This window comes from Rhinoderma darwinii, chromosome 5 (genome assembly GCF_050947455.1).
Source record: "Rhinoderma darwinii isolate aRhiDar2 chromosome 5, aRhiDar2.hap1, whole genome shotgun sequence".
NCBI classification, from domain to species: domain Eukaryota; kingdom Metazoa; phylum Chordata; class Amphibia; order Anura; family Rhinodermatidae; genus Rhinoderma; species Rhinoderma darwinii.
The window spans coordinates 124,388,935-124,402,824 of record NC_134691.1 but is presented as its reverse complement, the minus strand read 5'-3'; the positions used below and the strand labels follow the sequence as shown (position 1 = coordinate 124,402,824).

At 43.6% G+C, this 13,890-nt stretch overlaps 1 protein-coding gene across 1 annotated transcript in view; it reads left to right on the top strand.

Annotated features, from left to right (window-relative positions):
• The window catches only part of RTTN (rotatin), a 246,053-nt gene that overhangs the window by 110,729 nt on the left and 121,434 nt on the right, over nt 1-13,890 (top strand). Inside the window, exons 27-28 of the mRNA XM_075826473.1 lie at nt 4,857-5,001; nt 7,000-7,154. Of these exons, the coding sequence (XP_075682588.1) occupies nt 4,857-5,001; nt 7,000-7,154 (300 nt within the window). The remainder of the gene's footprint in view (nt 1-4,856; nt 5,002-6,999; nt 7,155-13,890) is intronic.

Sequence of the window (13,890 nt, the reverse complement as noted above, 5' to 3'; positions counted from 1 at the left end):
TTTCTATTTATACTGGTTCTCCCAAAATTGTCCATTTTTCCAGAACTCCAGGTACCTTCCTGCATATATAAAACCTATAGAATCATGCCCTCAAACTTTCTTTGTAATTTATTTCTATACTTTTGGCCTCTGGTTCCTCCGTTCAACTCTATGCACGGATGGCCCTGATGAGCATCCCACATGACTATTGATCCAACGTGATATACTGCATTTGGTCCGTCGATCTTTACGTTGACAATTGAGGAGCTTTAAAACATTTTATTTGCTCTCTTCACCGTTCAGCCATAACATTAAAATCGCTCACAGGCGAAATGAATAACATTGATTATCTGGTTAAAATTCCCTCTATCAAGGGGTTGGATCGATTAGGCAGCAAGTGAACAGTCAGTTCTTGGCGTTAATGCATTGCAAGCAGGAAAAATGGGGAAGTGTAAAGGACCTTTTACACTGGCCAATTATCACAGAACGCTTGTTCCCGATAATTGCCCAGTGTAAACAGGGCAACGGTCAGCCGATGTACGAACAAACGCTCATTCATTGTCTGATTTCATAGGTTTAAATGCTGAAACTATTATCGTTGTTTGCAGCACATCTCCCTGTGTAAACATGGAAATGTGCTGCCGACATGATAAAAATGTATGGGGACGAGCGCTCGTCCCCATACTAGCTCCTTGTGATAGCAGTAACCGAGCTGTTTGTCTCGTTGATCGGCGCTCGTTTACACTGCCCAAGTCGGGCCGTGTAATATCACCTTAAGGACCTGAGAAAGAGGCCAATCTTTGGAAAGAGGTCAATTGTGATAACTAGACAACTGGGTCAGAGCATTTTCAAAACGTCAGGTCCTGTGGGGGGTGTTCCCAGTATGTCGGGGGGGTTAGTACCTACCTAAAGTGATAGGTGAACCTGCGTCAGGATCATGGGCTCCCAAGGCTTATTAACACCATTGGGGAGCGAATGATGGCTCACCTGGTCTGATCCTACAGATTAGCTACTGTGCTGAAAAAGTTAATCCTGGCAATGACAGAAAAGTGTCAGGACACACATTGCATCACATCTTGCTGCATAGCTGCAGACCGGTCAGAGTTCCCATGTTGAACCCTGTCCACCGCTGAAAGCGGCTACAGTGAGCACATGAGCATCAGAACTAGATAGTGGAGCAACGGCAGAAGGTGGCTTGGTCTGATGAATCGCATTTTTATTTTCTCGTTAAATCGTTCATTGGGGGACATAGCACCATGAGTATATGCCCGGACACTAGAAGGCTAACATTAGGAAAAAAACTAAAAAAGTGTTGGCTCTGCCCAGTGGGCTATATCCTCTCCTGTTACACCAAGCTACTCCGTTTTAGCCTAGTGTCTGTAGGAGGCAGACATTACCTGCATACAGGCCTTTTGCTTTTTATTTTATTTTTTTCAGGTTGCAGGGGGGTCGTCAGCGTGTACCTCCCTGCGGGCGCTGGGTGCAATTTATGTTTCCTCACTTTTTAGGTCATCCAGTCCCCAGCGGCTGCAGAGGCGGCAGGCATGCTGGTGATCCTATTCAGTGTAAGACCACCGAAGGGGTGACAAGGCATGTGCCCGAAGACCCAGACGGGTAAGTGAACATTCCCAACCCCCCCGGCGTCTCATCATGTGGCCCCCCTTTGAGGTTCCCCTTGGGAGGCTGTGCCTTATACTGCTGCTGGGGCTGTTTTCTCTATTATTGCTGTTATGTGATGTACTTGCTGCTGGTCTGATGCATGTTATCTCATGCTGGGCCCTTTTTCTGTACACTCCGGCAAGGATATGGCTTCAGGAGCTCCCCTTCTGTTTTTCGGCATTCCCGGGCATCCGTTTTCGGTCGCGCTGGTGATGCACGGTTTGCGGCAGGCTTCATAACTTTAGTACCCAGCCTAGGCTGCGATTATGCACGCCCCCTTTCATTCAGTCTCAGGATTCCTCAGCCTCCCCTTGGTCGCAGAGTGGGCTCTGGTTACATGGTCTTGATCGGTCTTATCTACCTCTTTCCGCCTTTTCCCCTCTTGCCTCAGGTCCTCAAGTCAAGGACACGGGGGTTCCAGCCATTCTAGTGGCTCCTGATTGGCTGCGCAGGGTGTTGTATGTGGATCTCCTCTTCCTGCTCGCAGACGTGCCTTGGCCTCTCCCTCGGTGGCACGACCTGCTTTCCCAAGGTCCTCTGTTCCACCCTATTTCACCTCGACTGCGTTTGACGGCATGGCTGTTGAAGCAGCGGTTCTGAAGTTTTGCCGTTTCTTTGAATCGGTCATTCAGACCATGATAAAGGCTCGAAAGCCTCAGTCCCAGAGGATCTACCGCCGCACGTGGTGGGTGCATTTCAGGGGGCGTGAGCTTTAACGCTTCCACCCCCTTCGCTGTTCTGGCCCGTGCATCCTGTCCTTTGTTCGGTTGGGCATGGACAAGAGACTTAGTCTGGCGACACTGAAGGGTCAGATTTCTACTCTGTCGATTCTTTTTCAGCACGGGCTGGCTTTCCGTGCTGCAATTAAAACGTATTTGAAGGGGGTCACCCACTGTGCCCCTCTGGAGCCCTGGGATCTCAACTTGGTCCTTGGCACTCTTCAGTCGCCGCAGTCTCACGCCGTGTCTTGTCCTGGAAGATTGCTTTCTGGTGGCCATCACTTTGATCCGCAGGGTGTCTGAATTTGCCGCTTTATCTTACAGACCCCACTTCATGGGCTTCCATAAGGACAAGATGGTACTTCGGCCAGTTCCGTCCGTCCTTCCTTCCACCACAATGAGAACATTGTTCTGCCTTCGTTCTGTCCTAACCCCTATCATCCGCGGGAGCGTTCTCTGCACCAGCTGGACATGGTCCAAGCACTCCGAATCTATCTATTGGTTATGGAGTCTTTACGCCGCTCTGACTTTTTTTTTTGTGGTTCCTGAGGCTTGGTTTAACAGCACAGAACATTACCCTCTGGGTGTAGCCAACACTTTTTTTATTAGTTTTTTTCTAGTGTCAGCCTCCTAGTGGCAGGGGCATATACCCATGGTGCTGTGTCCTCCAATGAATTAAACAAGAAAATTATACAGGGAATACAAAAATCACATTTGACATCACGTGCATGGCTGAGTGCGTGTGTGTCACTTACCAGGTCAAGATAAAGCACAAGGATGCATTATGGGAAGAAGGCAAGCTGGCGCAGGCAGTGTGATACTCTAGGCAATGTTCTACTGGGAAAACCTGGGTCCTGACATTTATGTTCATGTTATTTTGACACACCTACAAAACATTGCCTCAGACCTTCTATGACAACGGTATATCCTAATGGCAATGGCCTGTCCCTGCAAGATAATTATTTCTCCCCTCTAAATGATTTCAGTTTGTTTTTCAATGGAATTGTAGAGATTATGGGTCACATTAAAGGTGGAAAAAGTTCTGAAATGATTCATCTTGTGCTGATTTTTTAACATGAAAAAAACGTGGCATTTTAACAGGGGTGTGTAGACTTTTTATATCCACTGTACATCGCAGAGCTGAATTTGTTGTTTACTTCAGAACTGAATTGATTGTGCATACTACAGTAGTTTAAGTTAAAAAAAAAATCGCTGCAGAATATGTAATGCAATGTTCATAATTTACAAAATCACTGCTTTATATCAACAAATGTAAAACCTATTTTTTAATGTGCATTTAGAGGCTAACAAACCTGTCCTGAACATGTCAAACTGACACAGGTCGATTTGTTAAAGCATACCTCCATTAAGCCACTTCAATATCTCTTAGGATATGCACCTTAGTGTGTCAATTCAAGTTTCTAATCTAGAATTGAATTGTGAATGCTCTATCATGGTTATTAGCTTAATTAACTTTTGGATGGCACACCCCAGTAAAGCGTATCTGTCATCATACTATGCTGCTCTGGTCAGCATAACATGGGGACAAGTCCGCTCTGCTATTAGCCCTAACGGCATGTGGGGGTAGTGCTTCCTTCATGGACTTCCTTCATTTATTAGACTCTTTTAGCCAGTAGAGTGGACCACACTATGCTGCCCTTAAACAACACAGCATGGTATAACAGATCTGCTGTCATTTCACTATGGCGCAGAGCAGGAGGAGACTTGAATTACTGCAGCGCTTTGCTGAGGAAGATAGACGGCTAGATAAATAGTGAGAGTGGCAAAGAATACTACAAAGTCAAATAACTTTAAAGTCTACATCAAATAAGCTGTATTTATCATACATAAAACAGAAAAACTCCTCTAAGGCCTCATGCACACTTCCATCGCCGTTTTTGACGAATCAGTGTGTCAGCTATGGTAACAGTGTGGTTTCCGTGTGTTCTCCGTGTCCGTTCCGTGTTTCTGTTAAATAAACGAAAGGTATTAAACTTCATTTGAACTTGTCACATGTCCCAGGAAACACCCATAGGAAGACCACAAGTTTTTAGTGCGGTTTCTAGTGAACTTTGGCACGCCCTGCTGTTGCTAGGGCAACGGATCCGTCAAAAACGGACCCATTGACTTCTATGGGCCTCACGTTCACGGAATCACTGACAAAAGTAGGACACGCTCTACTTTTGACGGAACGGAACAATGGATCCGTGAAAATAACGGAAGTAGGCATGGGCCCATTGAAATGAATGGGTCAAGGCGCTATCAGTGGAAAAAACTGATCGCACCCTGAAGAAAAAATTATCGTGTATGTGTGTGTTTTTTTTATTGCATGTATACATTCTTTTATATTTATTCATACACGCACTAATATATTCTCACAAACCCGCACGTTTGTTTTTTTGTTGCATAAAGTATATAAATACAGGCTTTAGTTTGCCGTCAGAGTTTACTTTGCCCCAAGCAGCAGAAAGGTTAATGTTTGTTCTTCTTCCTCTGTAGGTTTTTGCTGGTTCAACCAGCGTGTGCTGAAGATGAAAAGCTACTGGCAGATGTGATAAGTTTCTTAAACAAGATCCTGAGAGAACAGAGGAGAAGCTCAGACTCGCTGGATCTCCAATGGATACTAGAGATGCTACTTAAACAAGTAAGAACAGTACCTTAGAGTATTGCAATTGCCACTTCTGTCAGATGATACAGCATTACCATCCATGGCCAATAAAGATAATTTAGCTGTAAAGAGTATACATTTATTTTGTTCACCTGCCAATGGAATTCTGATGGGACCTCTGAATCTGTCTCACACAATGCTCTGGGTCTCCATAAAACAGCACATACTGCAGCAGGAGTGACATTGTATGATGATCAGAAAAGATTATTATTTGGTTGCTGGCGCCCCGAGTGTACTTACTGGTCTTATTCTGCCTTGCATTTATGGACTAATGCAGGACCGGGAAATTGGACCTTCGTCGTGGCTTTTTACATTCTTTCTGTCTCTCATCTTAACATTACTGACTCATTGTCTGCTCTTCTTTCTAAAGGTTAAAGTTAGGTTAGTAATGCATTTTATGACCACTTAAGGATGCATTCACAATATATTTCTCATGTGAAGTGACTTGAGTGGCATTTAATTGAATATTTCTTTCACATCACCTTGCGGACATTGCAGTAAGATATCTGCAGGAACATTACCACTGCAGGGCTGATCCTGAGCGCTGTGTACTGTACTACTTATTGCATTGCAGTGGTTTGTAGTGTTTATTCTCTTTCAGGGAAACTTGAATTGTATAGATTTAAAGGGGTTGTTCAGGATTAGATAAAAATCCTGTCCATGTGCTGTGTTTTGTATTACAATACCAGACACAGCCCTTCCACGGATGTGGTGCTGTTTGTAGAAGAAAAATAAGAAGATCCTCCTTTTTTTTTTTTTTTCTCCTAACCCTGGACAACCCCATAATTGTCCATTGCATTGTATTCTTTCAATAGATACCTTAGGAGGTCTAAAACCTTAAGATAACCCCATAGGTTTAGCTGCATTCTACAAAAAGAAACACCGATAAGACATTGTTTATCATAATGCGTTGTCTGATAATACCCTCCTGCATTGTAAAACGCAAGTATTCTAAATCGGTATTTACTGTAGTCTGTGTAACGGGGGCAGACATTCTACTCTAACTTTACAATATTCTTTGGATTTGGTCCCCAAGTGCTGAAGTCAGGGACTGCGGCTGAACACTGGAGATTGTTAATTTAGAAGTAGATTATCCTCTTTATATTTATCATGTCCATTAAGAAGTCAAATAAAAACAAATCTCAGTCCGCTGCCTTGTCCCCACGATCATGGACCAAACATTTTTGTGCCCAATGCTATGACGATTTAGAAGCACTTTAAAGCGTACGATGTAGCTACATGCTGAGACCGTTTTACAGAATGTGAATACACCTTCTGTGAAATGCAGAAGAATGGAGTTACAATGCGCTTGGGTAAATGAGCCCCTGCTATTAGTCTTTTGTAACGCTTGGAGGATATGTAGAAGTTCACATTGCTGTATTTTCAAGTTCCTTCGATATCCGTTTTAGTAAATTGTCCTACATGCTAGCAGGTAACTTTTTAGGTCTCCGCATTTGAGAACAAATCCGCCATATAATTACTGAAAACATAATATCAAATAAAAAAGTTGAGGCTTGTCTTCCTAACCTGACTTTTCTCTTTTACTTTGTTTATCTTCAGTTATAATGGAGCTATGCAGGCTGATAGACCTTATTAATGATGTATTGCTTACTAGCTAATGATGAATACTTTGTAGCACTTAGAGCCCTGCGGCTACAAGCATTTTAGAAAATTTGGCTGCCGAACTAAGATTTTGGTTTATGCAAAGTAATTAACGTTATTGATATTACATTGTTATAAAAATGTGAAAAATATAAGCATATGTGTTGCTCTTTTATAGTTTTATCTTGGCTTTAGTAATTTGTGAGAATAGGATGCAAATGTCACCTTGTAATTCACCGTTCTGTGCTGTTAATTTTATCTGCTTGTTTATAGACCACTGATGTCAATCACAACTTTCCATCATTACATAATACTTGGGCAAGTACCGTGTATCACCAAAGCACACAGTTAATTTTAATGTTACTTTTTTAGAGTCCAAGTCCACTACTAGATCTAATCGTCCAGAAAGAGCAAACAGCCAAAAAGGACTTGGATGATACACAAGCAGCTGTGAGGCAGCATCTGCAGAAAGAGCTGATGGTGTTTTTTAACACGCTAATGCTCTGTTTAACTTCAGTTACTGATCGGTAAGTGCCAACTTGCATTTTAAATCCAGATTTTGAGTGTGCCGGATTAGTCACACAGGGCTTTAAGGACATTTGACTTTTGTGTTGATTTATAAACCATTAAGATTGGAACATTTTCTTTGCTTACTTGTTTTCTTTTCGCCAAGCATTAAATTAAGAACTGTTCCTTTTATGTAGAAGTTTAGTGATCCTTGCAGCTTTTGTTTTTTTAAAACTTCATATTTATGGGGCTTGAAAATATAATGATTCTCTTTAGTCCAAGTAAATATGAAACCACTTTCTCAGTCTTATTCAGAGTTTTACGGTAAAATTCACCCCTGTAATGGTGCGGTTATATTAGGTTTTTCTGTAATTTTTCAAAAATCGAGATATGTCCGCAGTGTGTGAATACACCATAATTCTGTTAAATTAAAGTGTTTTAACCCCTTAGTGACCAGCCCATTTTAGGCCCTAATGACCAAGCTATTTTATTCGTTTTTCTATAGTCTCATTCAAAGAGCTATAACGTTCTTATTTTTTCGTCTACATAGTTGTATGAGGACTTGTTTTTTGCGGGATTAGTTGTGCTTTTTAATGGCACCATTTTTGGGTACATATAATTTTTATATTAACTTTTATTAACCTTTTTGGGGGGGATTATAAAAAAAAACTGAAATTCCGCCATTGCTCTATGCGTTTTTAAATTGACGCCGTTCACTATGCGACGTAAATAACAGGTTACCTTTATTCTATGGGTCGGTACGATTACGGCGATACCACATATGTAGAGGTTTCTTATGTTTTACGACTTTTGCACAATAAAAACACTTTTGAACTAAAATTATTTGCTTTTGCATCGTCGCTTTCCAAGAGCCGTAATTTTTTTATTTTTCCATCAATGTAGTGATTTTTTGGGCTTGTTTTCTGCGGGACAATACGTAGTTTTGAATGGTACTGTTTTGGGGTGCATGAGACTTATTGATTCATTTTTATTATGACTTTTTTGGGGGGCAATGGAAAAAAATTGCAATTTCGCCATGGTTTTTTCCGTTTTTTTTTTACGGTGTTCACTTTGCGGTTTAAATTACATATTAACTTTATTAATGGAGTCATTACGGTCGCGGCGATACCACATATGTGTACTTTTTTTTATTTTTTTACACTTTTACTAAATAAAACCACTTTTTATGGAAAAAAATGGTTTTATTTATTTTTACTGTACTTTTTATTAATAATCTTTATTTCACTTTGATGACTGATTTTATTAGTCCCACTAGGGGACTTTACTGTGCGATATTCCGATCGCTGCTATAATGCTCTGGTATACTTCGTATACCAGAGCATTATTGCCTGTCAGTGTAAATCTGACAGGCAATCTGTTAGGACGTGCCTCCGGCGCGTCCTAACAGGAATATGTCCAGGGCAGACCTGGGGGCTTTTATCAAGCCCCCGGCTGCCATGACACCCCATCGGAGACCCGCGATTTCATTCGTGGGCCGCCGATGGGTGACAGAGGGAGCGCACTCCCTCTGTAAACAAAGTTAAATGCCGCGGTCGCTATTGACGGCGGCATTTAACGGGTTAAACGGCATTGGAGCAGGAGCTCAGCTGTCATCACGGGAGACCCGTGCAGGACTTCGACTAGGCTGACGTGAAAAGGCGTCAGCCTAGCCTAAAGCCCTTTAGTGACCGACGTAAAAAGGCGTATTAGTGGTCACTAAGGGGTTAAAAAAAAAAAAAAAAAAAGCAGGCTTTGTACATTATAATTATCTAAGTTTTGCTATGAAATGAAGGGTACCAGGATTATTTCCAAGATAATCACACCCTTTCTTTAGCGTAAAGCCAACTGAAAAAGTGAATCTGGGCACGCGCACACACATACGTTTTCTTTACAGATTCCCAAGCAGGGCATGACTACTACTGCTTAAGGCCTTAGCGCAGTATTAGACTGCAAGAGCGGCATGCAACAAGTCCCCACAGTACTTTTCCAGGAAAAATCCCCTTATCCACTGTATTTCAAGAGAGAACTTGTCAACTGTGCTCAGTGATGGGTATGTTTGTTAAAAAAAAAAAAGTAAGCAGAAGGTCGATGCACAACTCCCTTCAAACGTTTTATCGTAAAAATAACAAATATTGTAGATAGGACAGCCCTAACAGAATGTTTGTCCTGAAAAGGATATCTGGACAGATGTTCCATTAAGTTCAGAGGTAGATTTGATGGGACTAATAATATTTGTAGCAGTAGCGTAACTACCGCGGTAGCAGCCGTAGGGGCTGCTACGGGGCCCGGGGCTTGAGGGGGCCCGTGCCGCCAGCCGACACGCCCACCCAAATGCCCGGTGGCGCCGCTAGCAGCCGTTATGGCTGCTACAGCGGTAGCGCCGCTACTGTGCGGCCTGCGCCGCCGAGCCTTACACAGGCCCTCTCATGCCTGTAGGTGTCGCTAGCACCGGAGGGGGCACCAGTGCTAGCGGCAGCCAAATACATGTATTAGCACTGAATGGTCGGGCATGTTCCGTGCCTGACCATCCAGTGCCTTACAATTACAATGATTGGCTAGCGGCGCGATGACATCATCGCGCCGCTTCCATGCTTGGAAGGTGCTGATTGGCGGGGCAAGTCATTCTGCCCCGTCAATCAGCGTCATTGGAGGACGCTCGTTCAGCTCCTGCAGACATGCTCAGAAGAGAGCATGTCTGCATCGCCAGTGAACAGCGTGGGAACGGGATCATGCGAGTATGTCAAGTTTATATATTTTTTTCCTCATAAAAATGAGAATGGCATTATCTATAGTGGGGGATCTATCTACAGGGGGGGGTCGTCTTTATGTGGGCTGTTATATATAGGGGGGTCTATATGTGGGGCAGTAGCTACAGGGGGTCTATATGTGGGGGTGTGGGCCACTATATACAGGGGGCTCTATATGTGGGCCATTATATACAGGGGGGTCTATATGTGGGGGTGTGGGCCACTATATACAGGGGGCTCTATATGTGGGCCATTATATACAGTGGGGTCTATATGTGGGGGTGTGGGCCACTATATACAGGGGGCTCTATATGTGGGCCATTATATACAGGGGGGGTCTATATGTGGGCCACTATATACAGGGGGGGTCTATATGTGGGGCACTATATACAGGGGGGGTCTATATGTGGGGCACTAGCTACAGGGGAGGTCTGTATGTGGGGATGTGGGCCACTATCTACAGGGGGGTCTATATGTGGGGCAGTATATGTGAGACACTATACAGGGGTGGGCTATATGTAGAGCACTATCTATAGGGGAGCTATATTTTAGGGTACTTTTTATAGGGGTGGGCTATGTGTGGGACACTATATACAAGGGTGCGTTACCTGTGGGGCACTAGCAACAGGGTGGCTATATGTAGTGCACAGTCTACAGGGGTGGGCTATATGTGGGACACTATATATAGGGGGAGCTATATGTGAGACACTATCTACAGAGGTGGGCTATACGTGGAGCACTAACTATAGGAGAAGCTATATATAGGTCAGCACAGTGGCTCAGTGGTTAGCACTATTGCCTTGCAGCTCTGGAGTCCATATGTGGGCACTATCTACAGGGGCTTCTATGTAGGTCACTATCTACAGGGGGCACTGTGTGTGTGTGTGCGCGCGCGCGTGTGTGCGCGTGTGTGTGTGTGTGTGTGTGTCAGTTATATTTAGAGGTGTTTTGAATTTTAACTTTGTTTATAGGTGCAGAAATGTTTTAAAAGTGATAAGCTGAAGACATCTGAACGGAAAACTGCAGAAATGGGTCATGGCCGGGAGAAATCCATCATAGATGTCTGAACCGGAGAGAGAAGAAAAGAACTAGAATCTGAGACGTCACCGGTGAGTCACTTAATGTAAATGTTTATTCTGCCTCTAATCAGTATTGTAGTCACTGTATGATCTGCAGCGAGATGATGGTGGTATGATTTTATTTTTGTGAAACCGCATCTCCCAGCATATCCTTACCATTGTTCCGGCCATGCTGGGAGCTGTAGTTTTACGCCGTACAAACCTATACACAGTGGCGTAACTACCGCTATAGCAGCCGACTTCTACGGGGCCTGCAGTATGAGGGGGCCTGTGCCATCCGCCGGCACGGCCCCCTCCCATGGCCGCAGGCTCCGCTAGCAGCCGCTATGGCTGCTACAGCGCGACGCCACTGAAGGGGTTGTTCCTACAAAATAAATGTATCCCCTATCCACAGGATAGGGGATACATGTGGGATCGCTGGGACGCCCAGCGATGAGGAGAACGGGGGACCGAAAGTCCGACCTAAGTTCTCCATGACAAACCTCGGACTTCCGGGGTCTGTGTCGGCAGCTCCGTAGAAATGAATGGAGCGCCGGTTGCGCTTGTGCGCATGCGTGACCAGCGCTCCTTTCATTTTTATTGAGCTGCGCAGACGCCGGAAGTCCGAGGTTAGTCATGGAGAACTTCGGGGGACTTTCAGTCCCCCGTTCTCCTTATCGCTGCCAGCGATCACACATGTATCCCCTATCCTGTCGATAGAGGATGCATGTCTTTTGTAGGACAAACTATAGGCCGTTTTTTTTGGGGGGGGGGGCTATATGGCGTTATCTACAGAGGGGGGCTGTATGGCGTTATCTACAGGGGGCTGTGTATGGTGCTATCTATAGGGGGCGCTGTGTGGTGGAATCTATAGGGAGGCACTATCTACAAGGGGGGGGGTTGTGTGATACCCAGCAGAGGGGGGCCCCAGTCAAACGTTTGCTATGGGGCCCAGTCTTTCCTAGTTACGCCCCTGATTTGTAGTGTTTCTAAAGATGCAAATTTAAATTTAGCTGTTTTTATGCTTCCCCCTAGGATTTGAGAAGGTCAAAAAAGTATACGTCTTAGGGCCTGTTCACATCAGCGTTGCTTTACGTTGAGGGGTTCCGTCTGAGCTTTCTGTCGGGGGAACCCCTCAATAGAAAGGCAAACGGAAACTTTAGCTTCCGTTTGCATCACCATTGATCTCAATGGTGACGGAAACTTTGCTAATGGTTTCCGTTTGTCACTGTTGTAACGGTTCCATTGTTTTGGCGGAATAAATACCGCAGTCGACCATAGGCTGAACTATACTACATCGCTGGGTGTCATCTGCAAAGATTACATAATCCGATCCTCTATATCATTAATTAATAAGTTGAATAATAGTGGGATACCTCACTTATAGCCGGTGAGTATTCAGAGTAGGAATCAGCGTCTGAGGGACAGTGTCAAATGCCTTTGCAAAGTCCAAAAACATTATATCCACAGCGTCCCCTCTGTTCAGGCTTCTACTCACCTCTCAATACCTATACCAAACCCGGCCAAAAGAATACATATGATATGCGTATATCAAAGCTTAGAGATGATCCCTATAGTATATACGTCGACACTACCATATTGAGACTGAAATAACACAATAGCACACCATAGGTATCATACAAAAATACTTTTATTATATTTTAATCAGATATTTAAGAGCAATGGCCATCAAGACCTAAAATAACACACAAATTAAAACCACATGGTGGTGGTGGGAGGGACTACAATACACAGAACCGCATATCACACCAATAGTAGAACAAGAAAGTACTAGTAATATAAATATATCTCATAGAATATCACCCTCTATACAAATTAACATAGTTTCAAGAGACAAAGAGTATACACTCAGTATAATACTGAATATCAGTGCGGTCTCCAAGATAAAAAGCCATTCAAAACATAGATACTGCCAAGGTGGAATACCAACCACTGTACTCCATAATGAGTCCCAAATCACACCAGACAACCACCACAGAACCCCAACGCACATTTCGCCGTCGGCTTTTAATTATTATTTTTTTTGTGTGACAGTTTAGATCACACTTTTTAGGAACCACAAAGTCAGAATGACATAAATCTTGAACATGTTCTCAATATTTTAAAATTAATTATTATTACTATATGCATACCTTATTACAGAATTGTAACCCTAAATACGATGATAGATGTGTGTGTGTGTGTGTGTGTGTATATATATATATATATATATATATATATATATATATATATATATATATATATATTAGTGTGTGTTAAAGGGCTGGTATAATAGTGGGGTTGACTGGCTCGTGTCACCCACTCTTACTACTGATCAATACATATAATAACTTAATATGTACTATGTATACTAATACTACACGTGGCACAGTACCTGTACAGTATACAATATAATGGACTCACACTTCTGTGCCCCCCTCACCTGGCTCCACCGGTTACTAAAGGGTTAATCTTGAACACTAAGGGGAAAGACAGAGGGCAGAGGGTAGGTTGTGTTTGCAGCTGTATTTTAAGGGTTCGTGTAGTGTAGGGTTAATACAATTACTGCTGTATTTGTGTGTATTCTAAGTAATGTTTGAGGGTGTAGGTCCAGCGGAAGTTGCAGGGCCAAGACGGGAGGTTTGTAGGGGTTAAATGTATGGGGAGAAGGGTAGGATAATGACCAGAGAAATGCTCATTGTATAGGGGAAGAGAGAGTTCACATGGAGAGGGGGCGGATACTTAAAGGTGCATCGGGTCCTTCCTTTGTAGAGATCCTCCTCTGGTGGGAATCACGGAGAAAAAGAGGGAAGTGTAGGACTGTGTCCTTTTTTTTATTCCTTGCCCGTGCACTTCTTTATGACATCACCGTGCCAGACTCGTGCAGGTGGGGGGGAGGCGGCAACAACTAAAATTGCTCCAGCCCCCCACCCCCTGCTGAGTGGGGAGAC